The 23,317-nt window shown below is 45.8% G+C and overlaps 2 protein-coding genes across 5 annotated transcripts in view; one reads left to right on the top strand and one right to left on the bottom strand.

The window, feature by feature from the left end:
- Positions 1-23,317, bottom strand: part of ccdc103 (coiled-coil domain containing 103) — a 234,428-nt gene that overhangs the window by 15,126 nt on the left and 195,985 nt on the right. The window contains exons 1-2 of one of the 4 annotated variants that reach the window (XM_038779645.1): positions 20,801-21,086; positions 18,831-18,982 (exon numbers count right to left, since the gene is read on the bottom strand). In XM_038779645.1, coding sequence (XP_038635573.1) covers positions 18,831-18,973 — 143 coding nt within the window. In that variant the 5' untranslated portion in view covers positions 18,974-18,982; positions 20,801-21,086. The other 3 variants (XM_038779646.1, XM_038779648.1, XM_038779647.1) reach the window with 3 other exon arrangements.
- Positions 20,986-23,317, top strand: part of limd2 (LIM domain containing 2) — a 181,398-nt gene continuing 179,066 nt past the window's right edge. The window contains exon 1 of the mRNA XM_038779650.1: positions 20,986-21,005. The gene's annotated coding sequence lies outside the window, so the exon portion shown is untranslated. The remainder of the gene's footprint in view (positions 21,006-23,317) is intronic.

The raw sequence follows: 23,317 nt of genomic DNA on the forward strand, positions 1-23,317 counted from the left end.
TAACTGATATAGACAGGGTTTCTGTAGAGGAACACGACACTTCTGATAAATTAGGTCAGGCCATTTTTCCGAAAGGGCAACTGCCAAAGGTTGGTACAAAAGTGACATACCTGCCTGAAGGGTCTAGTCAATGGAAGGATGCAACTGTTATTAGTAGAGCAGGGAAGGCCACTGGAAAGTATAAACATTGGTTGAATGTACAGCATTCAGGGGAGGAAGTTAAGACAATGGATTGGGAAAACAAAGTTCAAAAATGGATGGCACAGAAACGCAGTGCCAGTTCATATAGTATATCGGATAGTGAACAGGTTCGCAGGAAAAGGTCGAGAACTATTGAAAGGACATCCTGCTCCAGAAGAGAAAGATCAAGCAGTAGCAGTACAGAACGAGATACCAGGCAGGAAAGGGGACGTAGTTATCAAGATCTCGGAACAGGAGTAAGACTACGAACACTAATAGAAGTAGAAGCCCACATGCACGTGAGATTTTGGTGGCTTCAAATAAATTAGATGGAAAAGTTATCAAAGATGCTAAACAGCAAGAATTGCATAGTTGGAGTGAATTTGGGGTATACACAGAAGTACCGGATAGGGGACAAAAAGCTCTATCCCACAGATGGATTTGTACAGGAAAGGTTCTTCCAGATGGAACTTATAAGGCAAAGACCAGGCTTGTGGCAAGGGGATTTGAAGAAAACTTAGACGATCAGGACTTGAGCAGCAGGAAAGGTTATTTTAAAGATCTTCTTGGCTCTATTAGCCACAAAGGCATGGGAATGCAAATCTATAGATATAAAAGCTGCTTTTTTGCAGGGGCATCAGCTCCAGAGAGACATTTTTCTCCAGCCTCCTAAAGAAGCAGCTAACACAGAAGGGATACCGTGGAAGCTGAACAAATGTGTATATGGATTAAATGATGCATCTAGAGTGTGGTACTTTTCGGTGAGGTCAGTCTTGTTAAAGTTAGGCTGTTGCCAGTTGAAAGCAGATCCTGCAATGTTTTACTGGCACTATAAAGGAAATCTTGCTGGCATCTTCATGATGCATGTCGATGATTTTTTGTGGGGTGGGACTAGTGATTTTGAAGCTATTGTAATCTCTGGTTTGAGGAAAGAATTCAGCGTTGGAAGTCAGGCTTCTGGTGCATTTAAATATATTGGTTTGGAAATCGGACAGACTCAGTTAGGAGCAACTTTACGTCAGCAATCTTACTTGGAAAGCATCAGTCCAATAGCAATTAGTCGTGGCCGGGTTTCACAAAAAGACACAATGGTTTTGAAGATAGAAAAAGAGCAACTGCGAAGTTTAATTGGGCAACTGAACTGGTTAGGAAGACAGACTAGACCAGACGTGAGTTTTGATGTTTTAGAGTTGAGTACAAAGATGAATGATCCCAAAGTGGAAGACATAATAAGAGCAAATAAAGTGTTGGCCAAACTTAAAATGCAGGAGTGTGTTATGAAGTTCCCTGTTTTAGGTGATCCTAGGTATTTGAAACTCATAGTTTAGTAGTGAGTGCGTCCTATGCAAATTTATGTGATGGAGTTTCAAGCGCAGGAGGTTTTATAATTTTTCTTTGGGGAACAATGGTAAATGTTGCCCTCTTGTGTGGGAAACAAAGAAAATAAGGAGAGTGGTCAAAAGCACTTTGGCTGCTGAGACATTAAGCTTAGTGGAAGCGGTGGATATGGTCTTTTATATAAGTCAGATATTGACAGAAATTTTGGGATTAGAGGATTTAGGTAATATATCTATTGACTGTCACATTGACAATAAATCCCTGTGGGAAAATGTGCACTCAGAAAGTGTCAATGAAAAGAGGTTACGGATAGACATCGCAAGTTTAAAGCAGATGTTGGACAGAGGGGAAATAACAAAAATTTAATGGGTTGACAGTAGCTATCAACTGTCAGACTGTTTCACGAAAAGAGGGGCGAGTTCACAGAACTTTTAGATATCGTGAATGAAGATATCTGTTTCTGTGAATATTTTTTTTTCTTCTACTTTATAAAAAAAAGAAGGGGGAATCAGGTGTGTGTTTTAGTTTCTTGAAAATTTAGTTTCTTGAAATTTTGTTTTTACCGAATTGTTTTTTTATCTCCAAGGAAGGGGAGACTGTTAAGTAATGGGTTAAGAGACATTGCAATTAGTTGTCTCATTTATGTTAAGTGTTCAATGATTGTCTCATTTATGTTAAGTGTTCAACGATTGTCTCATTTATGTTAAGTGTTCAATGATTGTCTCAGTTATGTTAAGTGGTTCAATGATTGACACTGATATGTAAAAGGGGCTTCATGTGGACTCTGGAGCTTGTGATGATCTGTGGAGTTCTGTGCAGAGTGAGTTTGAAACCATTAAAGTGTGTGTGGTGAAAAAGGAGCTGAACTCTTGTCTCATCATACCACAGCATCTAGTACATGCTAACAGAGGGAGTTGAAGGGTGGGTCAGTAAATTTGCAAACGATACGAAGATTGGTGGAGTTGTGGATAGTGAGGAGGGCTGTTGTCAGCTGCAAGGAGACATAGATAGGATGCAGAACTGGGCTGAGAAGTGGCAGGTGGAGTTTAACCCTGAAAAGTATGAGGTTGTCCATTTTGGAAGGACAAATATGAATGCGCAATACAGGGTTAACGGTAGGGTTCTTGGCAATGTGGAGGAGCAGAGAGATCTTGGGGTCTATGTTCATAGATCTTTGAAAGTTGCCACTCAAGTGGATAGAGCTGTGAAGAAGGCCTATGGTGTGCTAGCATTCATTCGCAGAGGGATTGAATTTAAGAGCTGTGAGGTGATGATGCAGCTGTACAAAACCTTGGTCAGGTCACATTTGGAGTACTGTGTGCAGTTCTGGTCACCTCATTTTAGGAAGGATGTGGAAGCTTTGGAAAAGGTGCAAAGGAGATTTACCAGGATGTTGCCTGGAATGGAGAGTAGGTCTTACGAGGAAAGGTTGAGGGTGCTGGGCCTTTTCTCATTAGAACGGAGAAGGATGAAGGGCGACTTGATAAAGGTTTATAAGATGATGAGGGGAATAGATAGAGTAGACTGTCAGAGACTTTTTCCTCGGGTGGAACAAACCATTACAAGGGGACATAAATTTAAGGTGAATGGTAGAAGATATAGGGGGAATGTCAGAGGTAGGTTCTTTACCTAGAGAGTAGTTGGGGCATGGAATGCACTGCCTGTGGAAGTACTTGAGTCGGAAACATTAAGGACCTTCAAGCGGCTATTGGATAGGTACATGGATTAGGGTAGAATAATGGAGTGTAGATTAATTTGTTCTTAAGGTCAGCACGGTAGCATTGTGGATAGCACAATTGCTTCACAGCTCCAGGGTCCCAGGTTCGATTCCGGCTTGGTCACTGTCTGTGCGGAGCTCTGCACATCCTCCCCGTGTGTGCGTGGGTTTCCTCCGGGTGCTCCGGTTTCCTCCCACAGTCCAAAGATGTGCAGGTTAGGTGGATTGGTCATGATAAATTGCCCTTAGTGTTGGGTGGGGTTACTGGGTTATGGGGATAGGGTGGAGGTGTTGACCTTGGGTGGGGTGCTCTTTCCAAGAGCCGGTGCAGGCTCGATGGGCTGAATGGCCTCCTTCTGCACTGTAAATTATATGATAATCTATGATTAATCTAGGACAAAGGTTCAGCACAACATCGTGGGCCGAAGGGCCTGTTCTGCGCTGTATTTTTCTATGTTCTATGTTCTATGTTCTAACCGTTCACCACCCCAGCTTATAGAATCTCAGAATAGCTACAGTAAAGGAGGCCATTCGGCTCATTGAGGCTGCACGGACCCTCTGAAAGAGCACCACACCCAGGCCCACTCTCCCACCCTATCCCCATAGCCCCACCCAACCTTGACCACTAAGAGGCAATTTAGCAAGTCCAATCCACCGAACCTGCACATGTTTGGACAATGGGAGGAAACAGGAGTACCCGGAGGAAACCCGTGAAGACATGTCGGAGAATGTGCAAACTCCACACGGACGGAAAGTCTTCCAAGGCCAGAATTGAACCCGGGTCACTGGTGCTGTGAGATAACAGTGATAACCACTGTCCCACAATGCCGCCCACTATCAAGAATTTATCTTCTTCTGAGAGTCAGAAATTCAAAGACTTTGCTCAATCACCTTTTGGAGAAGAGAATTCCAAAGTCTTAAAGAGAAAAAACGGTGCCTTGTCTCCATCTTAAATGGGTGATCCTATTTTAGATTCTCCACAACAAGAAACATCTTTTCGACATTCACCCTGATAGGCTCTTATGGGCGCGAACTACTGGCCATTACTGCAGCTGAAAAGCAGCTTGCCGCGGCGTAACGTGGCTGGTAAATGTTGGAGACACCAGCTCCTGGGATCTACCCGGATCGCCACACCTCGTGAGATCTAACACGATCTTGTGACATGTCGCAATGTGAAATCCACCCGAGACCACGTTTGGCAAATCTGCATGATGGAGCGAGACAGCTAGTCTCACTCTAATATGCATTTCCCTGGAGTAACGAGGTGTTGTAATCTATCCCCTTCGCCTTGGAGACCTCATTCGAGCGCCATTCAGCACTAATGGGGACCAGATGGAACAGCACTCATGGGCATCTCTCAAGGGATCAGAGACCCCCAGGTTCTTGCCCTCTGGCCAGGGTGATACTCTGCCACTGCCAGCCTAGCACCCTGGCACTGCCACCTGGGTGCCACCTTGGCACTGCCAAGGTGCCCAGTTGGCACTGCCATCTGCAGGGGCACTGCCAGGGTCTAGGCTGGCATTTGTGCACGCCGGTGATCAGTCTGGGGGTTCCCAGTGCATTCTGCGGTAGGGTGTGTGAGGTGCATGGGGAGACGCCCTTACAGGTGAGTTGGGGCTTTGGCGGGGTTCAAGGGTCAAGAGATTAGGAAACACGATTTAAAAATGGTGTCCAGATCTCTCTCTGCAACGAGGAGTGTTACTGAGCAAGTGCAGGAAACGGGATTAATTGAGGTCTCGGCTGCGCGTTCCCGACTGAGGCTCCGTATCTAACCGGAATCGAGTTACATACAGTTGTTCCTCGGCGCTGCAAGCACCGGGAAACACACGGCTAAACGCGCTCACTATGGGACATAATTCCTATTTAGATCGATCACGCCCTATATTTCAATTAAGTCACCTCCTACTGATAAAATCCAACAGATACAAGAATAGCCTGTCCAGCCTTTCCTACACGACAAACCACCCATTGCAGGTATTAATCTGGTAAACCTTCTCTGAACTGCTTCCAACGCATTTACATCTTTCCTGAAATAAGGAGAATGATACTGCACACAGTACCCCAGTTATGGTCTCACCATTGCCCTGTGTAACAGAAGCACAACCTTCCTACTCTTGTATTCAATTCCCCTTGTAATAAATGATAACAATCTTGCAATAAATGATAACAATCTATTAGCTTTCCTAATTACTTGCTGCCTTGTGTTTCTGACCTTTTGTGATTCATGCAGAACATTCAGATCCTCCGGAATCAGAGCTCTGTAATCTCCCGCCATTTAGATCATATTCTTAATTTTTATTTATCCTGTTGAAATGGACACCCTCATACTTTCCCACATTATTCTTATTTGCCAGATCTTTGCTCACTCACCTAACCTATCTATAGCCTTTTGTAGCCTTTTATGTCCACATCACAACTTTTTTTCTACCTAACTTTGTGTCATCAGCAAAGATGTAGCAATTCCTTTGGTCCCTTCATTCAAATCATTTCTATAAATTGTGAAGAGTTGAGGCCCCAGCACTGATCTCTGTGGCACACTACTCATCATATCCTGCCAACCAGAAAATGACCTATTTATGCCTTATTTGCAAGAGGACTCAAGCACAGGAGCATGGATGTCTTACTGCAGCTGTACAGGGCCTTGGTGAGACCACATCTGGAGTATTGTATATAATTTTGGTCTCCTAATCCAAGAAAGGAGATACTTGCCATAGAGGGAGTGCCGGCAAGGTTCACCAGACTAATTCCTGAGATGGCTGGATTGTCATACGAGGAGAAATTGGGTCAACAAAGCCTGTTTTCACTTAAATTTAGAAGAATGAGAAGAGATCGCATTCAAACGTATAACATTCTAACAGGGCTGGGCTGACTGAATGTAGGGGATGCTGTTTCCTCTGGCTGGAGGGTCTAGAACAAGGGGTCAGAGTCTCAGGATATGGGTAAATCATTTAGGACTGAGGTGACGAGAAACTTCTCACTCAGAGGATGGAATTCTCTACCACAAAAGGCTGTGGAGGCCAAATCGCTGAATATATTTAAGAAGGAAATAGATAGATTTCTAGAATCTAAATATGTCAAGGAGTATGGGGAGAGTATTAGAGTATGGGGTTGAAATAGGGGATCAGCCATAATCATGTTGACTGGCAGAACTGGCTCGAAGGGCCGAATGGCCTATTTTCTATGCCCAGTCTCTGTTTCCTGTTACCGAGCCAATCTTCTGTCCATACAAATGTGCTACCCCCCGACACCAGGAGTTTTTACTTTGCGCAATCACCTCTGATTGCATTCAATCATTGATCAATTCAGTGCCTTCCCAGATAATTGATTCCATTTATCTATTACCCGTTGAGTGAAAACGTTCCACTTGACTTCCCTTGCTTCCCTCCCAACTTCCTAATTTTCAACTTCTGGTCTAGTATTTGAAGTGTTCTCCAGCAAATGGTAGTTCCTGTTCCTGGTCATTATCCAGTAAAGCCTTTTCTGGGCGGGGGAGGGGTGTGTGTGAACATTAGGCAAAAGCCAAGTTTCAGCCGACTCCCCATAGTTTAATAACGTCTAGTTTAATAATGTCTAGTACCACACTTGACGAACAGATCATAGAGCTGTTAATGCCTGTGAAATTTCTCCGGCACAAGTGAATGTATTTGGGAGAAGAGGTGGAATTGGATGGGTAAGTCCGTGGCTGATTTGCAATGAATTGAAGACAATTAGGATGCTGTAGAAACCCCTGGTCTGACTTGAACAGCAAATAGTCCTGGGATCCAATTAGTTCCTATTTGGATTTTCTTCCCAATAAAAAACACTTTGAGGCATAGAATCCATGGTATCCCTCCAGTGCAGGAGGCCAATCAGCCGATCGAGTCCACACCAAGCTCTGAAAAATGTTGGCGGTAAGGTGGCACAGTGGTTAGCACGGTTGCTTCACAGCGCCAGGGTCCCAGGTTTGATTCCCAGCTTGGGTCACTGTCTGTGCGGAGTCTGCACGTTCTCCCCTTAACTGTGTGGATTTTCTCCGGGTGCTCCGGTTTCCTCCCACTGTCCAAAGGTAGGTTAGGTGGATTGACCATGCTAAATTGCCCTTAAGTGTCCAAAACAGGTTCAGGTGGGGTTACAGGGATAGGATGGAGGTTTGGGCTTAAATGGGGTGCACTTTCCAAGGACCGTGCAGATTCGATGGGCCGAATGGCCTCTTTCTGCGCTGTAAGTTCTATGATTCCATGAAAAGCACCCTACCTAGGCCACTCCCCGTAACCCCACCTAACCTGCACATCTTTGGACAGTAAGGGGCAATTTAGCATGGCCAAATCCACCTAACCTGCACATGGACTGTGGGAGAAAACCGGAGCACCCAGAGGAAACCCACGCAGACACGGGGAGAACGTATGAACTCCACACAGTCACCAAAAACTGGATTCAAACCCAGGACCCTGGCACTGTGGGACAACAGTGCTAACCACTGTGCCGCTGGCAGAAATTCAAATTGGATGTTGGACAAATGGACAATATGGCCACCCATTATACTCCCCTGCTCCCATTGACACTCTGCTCCCTTAGAGTCAATGGTGCTGAATACAGGTGTGCTGTATTTTGGGTAGCCAGTGCAGTTTCATCCATTCTGCACTACCACCCAAGCCAAAATTCTGTTCCAGTGCCTTCTGGCCCATTTTAATAATCAAAACAAAATAATGGATCAAAAAATTAAATGGGAATGATTAATAGGTTACGAGGATGGGGTGGAGGCTTAGGTGAGGTGCTCTTTCCAAGGGCCGTGTGCAGACTCGATGGGTCCGAATGGCCTCCTTCAGCACTGTAAGTTCTATGATGCTATGAACTCTCACTGCATCATCTACTGATTTGTGCTGCATATTCAAATGCACTATGAATACTTTTGGCTGAAGGTTCAGTTAGATCAGTGATAAGCTTAGCCTTGCTCTGGGTGGAGTGATTTGTTTAGACAACAACAGAGAATTCTAAAGTGTAGCCGGAAATTACATCAAGTCCAATATGTGAAGCCTCAGGCAATACCCAACATAACTAAACACTGCATGGACAGCTTTAAATGTAAAATAAAAGTCACTGATCTCTGTGAAAGCTCAAGTGTGCTTCACCTCTCTAATGCCAGCTCCACTTGCATCAATCATTGTTCAGCTGGGCTTCACAAAGAAGTCCATTGAACAAAGAAAAGTATAGCACAGGGACAGACCCTTTGGCCCTCCAAACCTGCACTGACCATGCTGCCCATTGGAGCAAGATCTTTCTCATTCTTGCTTGAAAAATAACAGAGTTAATAATGCACACTATTCTTAATGTTCAAATCCACAAGCCAGTTCAGGGAAGAGGAAAAACAGTATGATTTGCAAAGTTCCAGACTTGCTGGTCAATTTTCAATTTACACTGCTCCATCACTTGCTTCACATAAATCACAACTCGCCCTCCACCTTCCCATTAGTTTTACTTATTTTAATTTCATTGGCACTAATCACATTACACTTTGACACATTTCTACACTGATTGTCCAGGAGATTTACCAGAATGGGTGCAAGGATGGTGGATTTTAGCTACAAGATTGGACTGTTCTCCATGGAGCAAAGCAGGTATTTTTTTTAATTTAGAGTACCTAATTCTTTTTTTCCAATTAAGGGTCCTCAGCACCATGAAGCGCAGTGCTACCACTGCGCCACCATGCCACCCATTGGAGCAAAGATTGAGAAGACTTGATTGAGGCGTACAAGATTATGACAGGTTTGGATAAGGCAGTCAAGGGCTCTTCTTATTACTGTTAGTACAAGGGACTAGGGGCTTTTCACACTTCATTAATTAAAGGGGACACAGATCTAGGGCTCCATTCTCCATTATTGGGACTATGTCCCCCACGCCGGCATGAAAGGACCATGAATTCTAACCTGCAGGGGACTAGCAGGGACCCGGCGTAGACCTCGCAGCTTTTGCTGCAATACGGGCCCCCGCAATTCCAGTCGGAGACCGCGCATACACATGGCAATGGCCTCCTGTTGCCATGGCGGATTCTGTACCGCGGAACTGGACACGAGAAGAGAAATTCCCTCCTCACCCCCGGATCGCCGCGTGCCCGACCCTCAACGCCCGCATAAGCATTTCCCAGCCATATACAAGGGCCCCCCACCCTCCAATCGGCCCACCGCCAACCAGGGAAGCCGTTGCGTTGGTTGCGAGTATCCGACTGGCTGGAGCACATTAGTTCCATGCCGTCGGGACTTCAGCTGGTCGGGGCAAGAGCGGGCCTCTGGCTTTTTGGGGCCCGCAGAATCGGGGAAATCGGTCGGCGGATCCTGATTCCTTGCGGGAAATGGATTTTCTGCCCCCCCCCCCCCCGCCATGATTTCAGCGTTGGGCTGCGGAGAAGCCAGCCCCTAAAGTTTTGGGGGAGGATTGCTGGGTGTATATGAGGAAGATTTGTCTTTTACACAGCAAGTTGTAATTAACCTTGGAACATGGTGCTCACAGGGCGTGGTGGAAGCAGAGACGATCACGATTTCAAAAGGAAATTGGATGGGCACTTAAAGAAATAAATTGGCAGGACTTCAGGGATTTGTTGGGGAAACGGGAACTGCCGTGATCATTCACAGAGAGCTGACATGGACTCATGCAATCAATCTATCTGTCCCAAAAACATATCAATTAACCTGTGGAGTCTCAATCCTGAAAGTAGTCAATTCTTCTTGAGAGATTTTAAGATATCAAATCTTATATCCTTTACTTTTCCTTTATTTTCTCTTCTTTACTGATCCTTTCTTTCCCTCTCTTTCTGTACTTTGATTTGACTCAAGTTTATGCTATTTCCCTCCTCCATCATTCCTTTCTTGGTCAATGATTAAAACCCTAGGAGCCTGTTGGTTTCAGATTTCCCTTTACCTTTGGGAGCATTTCCCCACCACATTGCACCCAGTGCCGATCCGGGCGTAACGGGTGAATCACAGGAGAGTTCCGGATCTCAATCAAAACTAACAAGAGACGGGTCATTAAATCTCATTAGCGAGATTGGAAGTCAAATGCAGGCGGCCCTCCCAGAGTCACCCATCTCCCCAGCGAGAAGACACGCGGCGTCCGTTTAGTGTTTCATTACAAAATCTTGAGCTGGTGCAATGGCTACCAAAGGGAAGTGAGGTGATCAGTACCCTTTCGATTTATTGGCATGCAGCTCAAGGACACCAGAGCTTCTCCAGTGTTTGGGTTTGGGGGGGTAGCTGGAGGGGTCCGGGTCAGGGGCTTTGCGTTTATGAGGTCTTCAAGCCATCTTAAATATTGTGGCGACTAATAAACAGGGGGCACGACAGCTGCAGCCTGTCTGTCCTACCAAACTCGCCAGGGCAAAGCCCTGCTGCAACTTCCCTCGTGAGTTAATTTCATCCCCTTTGACTGTGAGCAGCCTCCAGCTTCACAGCTGAAGGCTATTTCAAATGAGGAATTAGCCTGGTTAATTGTGAGAGCACTTCGCCCTCCTGAACTCTCAAGTGCCTCCTTGAAAGAACAGGTGCCATGTCTGAGAGGATGATGAATAGAACAGTACAGCACAGAACAGGCCCTTCGGCCCTCGATGTTGTGCCGAGCAATGATCACCCTACTCAAACCAACTTATCCACCCTATACCCGTAACCCAACAACGCCCACCCCCCTTAACCTTACTTTTAGGACAACTACGGGCAATTAGCATGGCCAATCCACCTAACCCGCACATCTTTGGACTGTGGGAGGAAACCGGAGCACCCGGAGGAAACCCACGCACACACGGGGAGGACGTGCAGACTCCGCACAGACAGTGACCCAGCCGGGAACCGACCTGGGACCCTGGAGCTGTGAAGCATTTATGCTAACCACTATGCTACCGTGCTGCCCCTAAAGTGGACTGGATGTCCTGCAATCTTTGATGCCTGAACAATGTGCTTGTAATCCAGGGGAGTCAGCACTATAGAGACAGCTGCCAACAATCAAACACTAAAGAGCAGGGCATGACCACTCGTGGCTAAAGGGTTAGTGTCTGGATGAGTGGAGAGCAGCTGAGCACGACCTGCTAAATGTTGCTGGCAGAGGTCTGGGCTCTAGGGATTCCTGATCTGGCTGGGAGTGAGCGTGCAGAGCGAAGTTTGCCAGCATAACTGGCTCTCTGGATGGCACTCAGAGAAGGTGGGACAGTCATAGTAAGAGTGGAGGAGGCCTAGGGGTTTTGAGGCTTCCGGGATGGAAGCCCTAACTGATTGTCGGTCTCTCTCCTTCTCCAATTCATTCCAGAAAGATACATGTTTAATGGTGTGGATGCTGCGGAGGCTGCCCTCGCTGTGCTTGTTGCAGCCAAGGCGGGTAGATGCCAAAGACCAACGCAGGCTGCAGGTAACACCACATATGCGGGAGGCCATCGCACACCCTGAAGACCCGGCAACCCATTAGGCTGAGCAAGTGGCCTGAAGAGGAGGCCAGTGATGTGCAAGGAATTACAGGAGTCGTTGGTCCTTCCAAGTGCTGATGGACAACATATGCCGCAGAAGACTGCGTCTCAATAGGGAGACAGTGCGGCACCTGTGTCACTTCCTCGCAGACATGGCACCCCATGGAGGAGGACAACCGCTCCCAGTGGCCATCAAGATCACTACAGCACTAAAGGTCTATGCCACAGAGTTATTCCAGAGCTCAAGCGGGGACTTGTGTGGCATATGGCAATTGTCAGCCCACAGAGTCATCCAGGAGGTGATGGATGCTCAATATGCCCGGGCATCAAACTATATCACCGTCGACCTGGGCCAGGCCCACAAAGATGCCTGGGTTGCAGGATTTGCCACCATTGCCAGGATGCCCCAGGTCCAGGGGACAGTCGATGACATGCATGTCAACCTGCAAGTACTGGGGCACCAGGGAGTGCCCTATATTAACAAGAAGGAGTTCCACTCTCTAAATGTTCAGATCCTGTGTGACCACCGTCTGAGGATCATGCACGCGAGTGTCTGCGACCCTGGGAGCATGCATAAAGCTACATTCTGGAGCAATCGGAGATCCCGGTGTCTTCAAGGACCACCTCAGGATGACGGGTTGGCTCATGGGAAATAAGCGATACCCACTGAGGTCACGACTGATGACCACTAGGTTCCTGTGGCAATGATGTGCTCAGCAGACGCACATTCACACTAACTCCATTGAAGCCTACTTGTGACAATAAGCGATTATTATTATTATAATAAAGAGCAGGGCTTCACCACTGAGGACCCTGTAAAAATAAAATAGAAAATGCTGAAAATATTCAGCAGGTCAGGAAGCATCTGTGGAAAGAGAAACAGATTTACTGTTTTAGACAATGATCTTGCATGAGAACTGGAAAATGTTACAGATGTAACTGATTTTAAGCAGGTACAGAGGCAGGGAAAGAAAGGGGTGGCGGGGGGAAACAAAAGTTTGTGATAGTGTATTTAGAGGGAAGGGGAGATAAAATGGAAAAAGGATGATGATGCAAGGTAAAGGGGGCATGGTACTGAGACAAAGAAGCAAAAGGTGGTCTCGAGGAACAATAAATGGCAACAGCAGAATCATTACCAAAAGCTGTTGGCTGCCCAAAAATGAGAGCAGTAAGTGGTTATGACCTGGAATTGCTGAACTCATTGTTGAGTACAGACGTTTGTAAAGTGCTAGAGGGGAACTATACCATAAATGGTGAAACTCTTAGTAATATAGAAAGTCAGAGATCTGGGAGTTCAGGTCCACAAATCTTTGAAAGTGGCAACACAAGTGGACAAGGTAGTCAAGAAAGAAAGAAAGCTGAGGTGGTGCACCGGGCGCACATGACAGCGACGTGGGGTGGAAGACAAGTGTGTCAGATGTGCGGGTGAACCAGCGAATCATGTCCACATGTTCTGGGCATAGGGGATATTGGCAGGGGTTCGTGGATGTCATGTCCAGGGTATTGAAGACAAGGGTGGAAATGAGTCCAGGGGTAGCGATCGTTGTGGTGTTGGAGGACCCGGGTGTTCGTGAATGACTATGGTTTAGTGGCCATTACTGAAACATGGTTAAAGGATGGTCACACCTGGGAGTCAAATAGCCAAGGGTATCAAACTATTCAGAAGGACAGAGTACATGGTAGGGGAGGTGGTGTAGCTCTGTTATTTAAGGATGACTCCAGGCAGTAGTGAGGGATGACATGGGTGCTATGGAGGATAAGGTTGAATCCATCTGGGTGGAAATCAGGAATAGTAAGGCGAAAAAGTCACTGATAGGACTCATCTATAGGCCACCAAATTACGGTGGGGTGGGCAATAAACAAAGAAATAACTGACGCGTGTAGAAATAGTACAGCAGTTATCATGGGGAATTTTAATCTACATGTCGACTGGTTTAACCAGGTCAGTCAAGGCAGCCTCGAGAAGGAGTTTATAGAATGAATCTGCGATAGTTTCCTTGAACAGTATGTAATGGAACCTACGAGGGAACAAGCAGTCCTACATCTTGTCCTGTGTAATGGGACAGGATTGATTAATGATCTCATAGTTAGGGATCCTCTGAGAAGGATACACACTGAGGCAGTGCATTCCTGATCACTTGTGTATAAAAAGCTCACTGTACCTCAGTACACGTGACAATAAACAAATCCAATCCAATCCAATCCAACAATATGGTGGAATTTAAAATACAGATGGAGGGTGAGAAGGTAAAATCAACACTAGTGTTTTGTGCTGAAACAAAGGGAATTCCAATGGGTGAGAGATGAGCTGCTAAGGTAGACTGGGAACAAAGACTTCTATGGTGAAACAGTTGAGGAACAGTGGAGAACCTTCCAAGCTTTTTTTCCCCACAGTGCTCAGCAATGGTTTATACCAACAAAAAGGAAGGATGGTAGAAAGAGGGAAAATCAACCGTAGATATCTATGGAAACAAGGGAGAGTATCAAATTGAAGGAAAATGCAAACAAAGTGGCAAAGATTATTGGGAGACTAGAGGATTGGGAAATCTTTAGGGGGCAACAGATTATGAGAGTAAACTTGCTCAGAATATAAAAAGAGATAGTAAAAGTTTCCACAAATATATAAAACAAAAAAGAGCAGCTAAGGTACTGATCCTTTAGAGGATGAGATGGGAGATTTAACAATTGGAAATGAGGAAATGGTTAAGGAACTGAACAGGTTTTTTGGGTCGGTCTTCACAGTGGAAGGCACTGGATTTCCAGAAAGCCTTTGACAAGGTGCCACACAAAAGATTGCTGCATAAGATAATGATGCATGGCATTAAGGGTAAAGTAGTAGCATGGATAGAGATTGGTTAATTAATAGAAAGCAAAGAGTGGGGATTAATGGGCATTTCTCTGGTTGGCAATCAGTAGCTAGTGGTGTTCCTCAGGGATCAGTGTTGGGCCCACAAATGTTCACAATTTACATAGATGATTTGGAATTGGGGAGCAAGTGCAATGTGTCCATGTTTGCAGACGACACTAAGATGAGTGGTAAAGCAAAATGTGCAGAGGATACTGGAAGTCGGCAGAGGGATTTGGATAGTTTAAGTGAATAGGCTAGTGTCTGGCAGATGGAATACAATGTTGACAAATGTGAGGTTATCCATTTTGATAGGAATAACAGCAAATGGGATTATTATATAAATAATAAAATATTAAAACATGCTGTTGTGCAGAGGGACCTGGGTGTCCTCGTGCATGAGTCGCAAAAAGTTGGTTTACAGGTGCAACAGGTGATTAAGAAGACAAATAGAGTTTTGTCCTTCATTGCTAGAGGGATGGAGTTTAAGACGAGGGCGGTTATGCTGCAACTGAATAAGCTGTTCGTGAGGCCATACCTGCAGTAGTATGTTCAGTTTTGGTCTCCTTACCTGAGAAAGGACGTACAGACGCTGGAGGGTGTGCAGAGGAGATTCACTTGGTTAATCCCAGAGTTGTGGGGGGTTGGATTACGAGGAGAGATTGAGTAGACTGGGACTGTACTTGTTGGAATTTAGAAGAATGTGGGGGGATCTTCTCGAAACACATAAAAGTACGAAGGGAATAGATAGGATAGATGCAGGAAGGTTGTTTCCATTGGCGGGTGAAAGCAGAACTAGGGGACATAGCCTCAAAATAAGGGGAAGTAGATTTAGGACTGAGTTTAGGAGGAACGTTTTCATCCAAAGGGTTGTGAATCTATGGAATTCCCTGCCCAGTGAAGCAGTTGAGGCTCCTTCATTTAATGTTTTCAAGATAGATAGATAATTTTTTAGAAGAATAAAGGAATAAAGGATTAGTGTGTTTTCGGGCGGGAAAGTGGAGCTGAGTCCACAAAAGATCAGCCATTGAATAGTGGAGCAGGCTTGAAGGGCCAGATGGCCTACTCCTGCTCCTAGTTCTTATGATCTGCCTGAGCTGCACGCAGAACAATATTTTTCACTGCACCTCAGTACATGTGACAATAAACAAATCCAATCCAATAGCAGATTAAATTGGCTGCATAAAATTAGGGCTGGTATTTAATAAGTATGTAATGGAACCTACGAGGGAACAAGCGGTCCTAGATCTTGTCCTGTGTAATGAGACAGGATTGATTCATGATCTCATAGTTAGGGATCCTCTCGGAAGGAGCGATCACAATATGGTGGAATTTAAAATACAGATGGAGGGTGAGAAAGTAAAATCAAATACTAGTGTTTTGAGTTTAAACAAAGGAGATTACAAGGGGATGAGAGAAGAACTAGCTAAGGTAGACTGGGTGCTAAGACTTTATGGTGGAACAGTTGAGGAACAGTGGAGAACCTTCCAAGCGATTTTTCACAGTGCTCAGCAAAGGTTTATACCAACAAAAAGGAAGGACGGAAGAAAGAGGGAAAATCGACCGTGGATATCTAAGGAAATAAGGGAGAGTATCAAATTGAAGGAAAAAGCATATAAAGTGGCAAAGATTGCTGGGAGATTAAAGGACTGGGAAATCTTTAGGGGGCAACAGAAAGCTACTAAAAAAGCTATAAAGAAGAGTAAGATAGAGTATGAGAGTAAACTTGCTCAGAATATAAAAACAGACAGTAAAAGTTTTTACAAATATATAAGACAAAAAGAGTGGCTAAGGTAATATTGGTCCTTTAGAGGATGAGAAGGGAGTTTTAATAATGGGAAATGAGGAAATGGCTGAGGAACTGAACAGGTTTTTTGGGTCGGTCTTCACAGTGGAAGACACAAATAACATGCCAGCGACTGATAGAAATGAGGCTATGACAGGTGAGGACCTTGAGAGGATTGTTATCACTAAGGAGGGAGTGATGGGCAAGCTAATGGGGCTAAAGGTAGACAAGTCTCCTGGCCCTGATGGAATGCATCCCAGAGTGCTAAAAGAGATGGCTAGGGAAATTGCAGATGCACTAGTGATAATTTACCGAAATTCACTAGACTCTGGGGTGGTCCCGGTGGATTGGAAATTAGCAAACGTGACGCCACTGTTTAAAAAAGGAGGTAGGCAGAAAGCAGGAAATTATAGGCCAGTGAGTTTAACTTCGGTAATAGGGAAGATGCTGGAATCTATCATCAAGGAAGAAATTGCGAGGCATCTGGATAGAAATTGTCCCATTGGGCAGACGCAGCATGGGTTCGTAAAAGGCAGGTCGTGCCTAACTAATTTAGTGGAATTTTTTGAGGACATTACCAGTGCAGTAGATAACGGGGAGCCGATGGATGTGGTATATCTGGATTTCCAGAAATCCTTTGACAAGGTGCCACACAAAAGGTTGCTGCATAAGATAAAGATGCATGGCATTAAGGGTAAAGTAGTAGCATGGATAGAGGATTGGTTAATTAATAGAAAGCAAAGAGTTGGGATAAATGGGTGTTTCTCTGGTTGGCAATCAGTAGCTAGTGGTGTCCCTCAGGGATCCGTGTTGGGCCCACAATTGTTCACAATTTACATTGATGATTTGGAGTTGGGGACCAAGGGCAATGTGTCCAAGTTTGCAGATGACACTAAGATGAGTGGTAAAGCGAAAAGTGCAGAGGATACTGGAAGTCTGCAGAGGGATTTGGATAGGTTAAGTGAATGGGCTCGGGTCTGGCAGATGGAATACAATGTTGACAAATGTGAGGTTATCCATTTTGGTAGGAATAACAGCAAACGGGATTATTATTTAAACGATAAAATATTAAAGCATGCCGCTGTTCAAAGAGACTTGGGTGTACTAGTGCATGAGTCACAGAAGGTTGGTTTACAAGTGCAACAGGTGATTAAGAAGGCAAATGGAATTTTGTCCTTCATTGCTAGAGGGATGGAGTTTAAGACTAGCGAGGTTATGTTGCAATTGTATAAGGTGTTAGTGCGGCCACACCTGGAGTATTGTGTTCAGTTTTGGTCTCCTTACTTGAGAAAGGACGTACTGGCGCTGGAGGGTGTGCAGAGGAGATTCACTAGGTTAATCCCAGAGCTGAAGGGGTTGGATTATGAGGAGAGGTTGAGTAGACTGGGACTGTACTCGTTGGAATTTAGAAGGATGAGGGGGGATCTTATAGAAACATTTAAAATTATGAAGGGAATAGATAGGATAGATGCAGGCAGGTTGTTTCCACTGGCGGGTGACAGCAGAACTAGGGGGCATAGCCTCAAAATAAGGGTAAGTAGATTTAGGACTGAGTTTAGGAGGAACTTCTTCACCCAAAGGGTTGTGAATCTATGGAATTCCTTGCCCAGTGAAGCAGTTGAGGCTCCTTCATTACATGTTTTTAAGGTAAAGATAGATAGTTTTTTGAAGAATAAAGGGATTAAGGGTTATGGTGTTCGGGCCGGAAAGTGGAGCTGAGTCCACAAAAGATCAGCCATGATCTAATTGAATGGCGGAGCAGGCTCGAGGGGCCATATGGCCTACTCCTGCTCCTAGTTCTTATGTTCTTATGTTAACACAAGGGCCCTTTTAACAATGTTAATACTCCTATAATACCACTCAACTCCTCGATCCACTGAAATAAATCAAACTGTGAAGTCCCATTCCTCCAGAGAACCCGAGATATAAAAAAATATTTAATTTCAAAATGTTTAATTTTTGACCTTACTTTCTAAGGACCCATTATTCCCATGGTGATGGAGGTTCAGAGGGGGTGGTCGATTTCTCTCTGTGGGGTTCGGTGCATAATGAGGGGATGGTATTTGAGGTTCCAGCCTGTCGATTATATTGAATGGATAAAGATCGGTGATTTGCATCCTCCAGCTGGCGCAGGCGAGTGGCGTGCTGAGGCCACATGCAGGGAATCGGAGCATTGCAAGGGCGCCAAGCACCTTCGGGGGACCCTGTCCGATTGGGAACCCCGGTCGCGGCAACAGATAATGGAGAATACACCCCAGTAACTGCAAACATTGAAAACCTAAACACTTAATGCCGCAGAAATTCAGGTGTTCCAATTTCTATTTGAGCTTCTGCCTGAACGGTGAGGCATAAAGCATACTGGGTATCTGGCTAGTGATCTGCATATAGTAATCAATATCTTAGTATTTCCATTCACTGCATTTAACTTAACATTGGCAACAAAAGCATCGAATGTACTCTGCAGTAAACCTCCCAACCTATTAGCATGAATAATGTCTGAATGTAAAGTCCAACATTGCACTGGAGTCATTAAATTTCACATTACCTGAATTCCTCATATGATCCCACTTTCTGATGAATGGCCCTGAATTTTGCATCATTTTCTCGTTTGTATTTTTCATCAAGGAACAAGGCTGTCTGTAACTCGGTCTCCAGTGCTTTGAAATCGAGGGTCTCGCTTTCCTCCATCTACAGTGACTGCACGAAATAGGAGGAAAGTCACACATTAGCAGCAGTTTAGGGCATGGTGTATTCCAGTGAGTTTGGAGACTAACACAGATGCAGCTGGCCAAAGGAATTGCCTGATGCCACTGCCCTGGAATCAGCTTTCATTCGTAACTCTGGCACATGTCGTGATTGCGCCAGTTCAGACTGAGGGCCCCACCCTCTGCAGTGCTTGACTCCAAGAGATTTCTCCAGGTTTGAACGTCCAACTCCACCCATTTCTCCTCCTTTCCATGTTGCGACTTTCATCACCCTGTCCTCTCTGATCACTTGCTTCCCCTCTGAATTTGTCCTTTTTCCAACTCGGTGATTCTTGACCCATTCTGCCTCTCCACCTACTGATCCCTCACAGCACACAATGTCCCTTTACTAAATTCAAACCCATTCTAAACCCATGTTCATGCCCAATCCCCATCCCCCTCAATACCCCAGCCCAATCACAACCCAATCCTGCTCAATTCCCATGCCCCTCAATACTAATCCTCCCTTAATCCTCCACCCTACATCAATCTCCCATCCACCACCCCACATCAATTCTGAATTCTCTACCACACATCAATTCTCAATCACTCACTCCCACAATATCCCACATCCCAATCCCACATCCCCAAATCCACCATCCCCACCCCCCAATTCACCCATCCACATCAATCCCCCAAATCATCCCATACCTTTAATTCTCTAATACCCATCAATTTCCCATACCCCCAAATCCACCATACCCCCTGAATCCATCATACACCCCCAAATCCCCATGCCCCCTGAATCCCCCATGCCACCCACAATACCCCACCTCCCAACTTCCCATCCTCCCCAATCCCACATATTCCCCAGATGCCCGAACCCCACCCCATCCCAAAAATCCCCCCAACCAACCCCAAAAATCACCCCTCCAACCAACCCCAAAAATCACCCCCCCAACCAACCCCAAAAATCACCCCCCCAACCAACCCCAAAAATCACCCCCCCAACCAACCCCAAAAATCACCCCCCCAACCAACCCAAAAAATCACCCCCCCCAACCAACCCAAAAAATCACCCCCCAACCAACCCCAAAAATCACCCCCCAACCCCAAAAATCACACCCCTCCAACCAACCAACCCCAAAATCACCCCCCCAACCAACCAACCCCAAAAATCACCCCCCAACCAACCCCAAAAATCACCCCCCAACCAACCCCAAAATCACCCCCCAACCAACCCCAAAAATCACCCCCCCCAACCAACCAACCCCAAAATCACCCCCCAACCAACCCCAAAAATCACCCCCCCCCCAACCAACCCCAAAAATCACCCCACCCCAAAAATCACCCCCCTAACCAACCAACCATGCCCCCCCCCCCCCAAAACCAACCAACCATGCCCCCCCCCCCCCCAAAACCAACCAACCATGCCCCCCCCCCCCCCCCAAAACCAACCAACCAAACAACCCCCATGGACAGCACAGGGACCCTGTTTGATTCCAGTCTTGGGTGACTCTCGTCACGCACGTTCTCCCGGTGTCTGCATGGGTTTCCGGTGCTCCAGTTTCCTCCCACGGCCCACAGATAGGCAGGTTAGGTGGATTGGTCGTGCTAAATTGTTCCTTGATTGTAGGGATAGGGCGGTGTTAGGGGGCAGGTCAGAGGAACTGGGCTGAGGGAAGCTGCTCTTTCTGCACTGTAAAAACCCCTCCTTTCCCAATGTGACTACAGGGAAGCAGCCGGACAATGCAGCAGCGGTGAGGGAAGGAGTTGGACATTGTGGGGGTGGAGGGTGCAGGCGTCTTGGGCCGGGACACCTCGGTCTCACCTGCCGCCTGGGAGCCCGCTCTCACTCCACCGGTTGCTATGCGCGGCCGTTGCTATGGGTGTAGCCCCGCCCCCAGCGCCTTGTTGCCTTGACAATGGGGCTGCCGTCACGTGGCCGGGGGGTCCGCGGCCTGGCCTGGGCTGTGGCCCGGGGCGGGGAATGAGTATCCTGCCCGCCTGGCTTGACTGAAGTGGGGCGGCTGTGTGTAAGTGGACTGAGGCACGGAAGGTCAAGTAAGATTTAGAACGCGCCGTCGACTGTTGTGTTGCTCGCTCAGGGAGAGCGATTTCAATGGCGCTTTGTGTACTCGGGTTCATTACTGACTGACTTACTGCTCATCTGGTTAACCCTGAGGTGGCAGCATTTAACCTCATACTCCCAGCAGTCCGCCCCAGCAAATTACACAAGAGCTTATAAGCACAGAAACAGACCAAATGGTCCATGTGGTGTTACTGTTACATACCAACTAGGAACAGGAATAGGGCACTCGGCTTTCAGTATGATCATTGTTTTCAGCTGCACTTTCCATCCTCCCCCATGTGCCCTTGGAATCTCCATAGAATCCCTACAGTGCAAAAGGAGGCCATTCGGTCCATAGAATCAGCACCAACCCTCTGAAAGAACCCCTACCTAAGCCCATTATTCCTCTTTCCCACCTATCCCAGTAACCCCATCTAACCTACACACCTTTGGACACTAAGGGTCAGTTGATCATGACCAAACCACCAAACTTGCATATCTTTGGACTTTGGGAGGAAACTGGAACATGGGGAGAACATGTAAACTGCACACAGTCAAGACTAAAATCGAACCTGGGTCCCTGGTGCTGTAAGGCAGCAGCACTAACCACTGTGCCACCCTCTCGTCAGTCAATAAATTATCTAATTCAGCATTAAAGATATTCAATGGCCCTGCCTCCATCACTCTCTCGCAAGACTGTTCCACATACTCATTACCCTTGAAGAAAAAATGATTCCCCTCATGTCTTAAATTTGAGACCCTTTGTTCATCTGTGCCCCCCCCCCCCCCCCCCCCCCCCCCCGTATATCCCACAAGAGGAAATATCCTTTCAGCATCCACTCTGTCAACACAAGCCTCTTCCCATCCTTCGTCAAGACTATCCCTCTCTTTTCCTTTCTTCTTTGTATACTTATCTGGCTTCCCCTTAAACGCATCTATTGAACTCAACCATTCCTCCATGTGGTGACAAATTCCACAACTCTCCAGGTAAGTGAGTGGCACGGTGGTGCAAGGGTTAGCATTGCTGCCTCATGGCGCTGAGGACCCAGGTTCGATTCCGGCCCCGGGTCACTGTCCATGTGGAGTTTGCACATTCTCCCCGTGTCTGCATGGGTCTCACCCCCACAACCCAAAGATGTGTAGAGTCAGTGAATTGGCCATGCTAAATTGCCCCTTAATTGAAAAAAAAAGAATTGGGTACTCTCAATTTATTTTTTTAAACTCTCTGGGTAAGCAAGTTTCTACTGAACTTTCATTAGTGACTATCATACATTTATGAACCCTAGTTATTGACTGCCCATAAGATGAAACATCTCGATATCTACTCTATCAAACTCCTTTGTAATTTTTAAAACTCCCTCCCTCCCAGTCACTTTGCCATCTTCCATTTTCTAAAATAAAGAGTTCCAGCCTTTCCAGTTCCAGAATCATCCTTGCTTCTATGTACATTTTGTGATATGGAGTTCAGAACTACAAATGTGGTTTAAGCAAGGCTCCATGTAAAGTTAACAATTTTTTCTGCTTTAGAATTCTATCCCTCTAGAAATGAATCAAAATGCTTTCTTTGAATTTTTTATGGCATTGTCAACTTCTGTTTCAAATTTTATTGATCTATTTCTGTATCCAGTATCCCTTTGCAGCTCTGCCCCATTTGGATTTGTATATTCTAGAGGAATATATAACCGCCTTACTTGTCCTCCTAAATGTATCACCTCACTCTTATTTACAGTGAAATTGATGTGTCATTTACCAATGCTACAAGTTTTCCAATATCTTCTAATTGCTCATTTATTGTCTTCAGATAATTATCCAATTGCCTTTTGAAAGCAACAATTAAATCTGCCTTCACCACACACTGAGGCTTGCATTCCTGATCCTGATCATTTGTGTTTAAAAAAAGCTTTTCCTCATGTCACAATTGCATCTTTCACCAATCAGCTGTCCTCTGATTCTCAACCCTTCCAACAATGCCAACAAGTTCTCCTAAGTTGCTCTCTGTTCAGACCCCTCATGATTTTGAACACCTCTAACAAATCTCCTCTCCACCTTTTCTTTTGTGAGTAGAAGAGCCCTCTCCTCTCTAATTTATTTGCACAATTGAAGTTTCTGATCACTACAACCATTCTCGTGAATCTTTTCTGCACTCTCCCGAAAGACATCACATCCCTCCTAAAGTGTGGTGCCCAGAATCAGAGCAATACTCCAGTTAAGGCTAAACTAGTGTTTTATAAATGTTCACCACAAATTCCTTGATTTTGTTTTCCATGCCTTTGTTTA

Source organism: Scyliorhinus canicula, chromosome 19 (assembly GCF_902713615.1).
Source record: "Scyliorhinus canicula chromosome 19, sScyCan1.1, whole genome shotgun sequence".
NCBI lineage: Eukaryota > Metazoa > Chordata > Chondrichthyes > Carcharhiniformes > Scyliorhinidae > Scyliorhinus > Scyliorhinus canicula.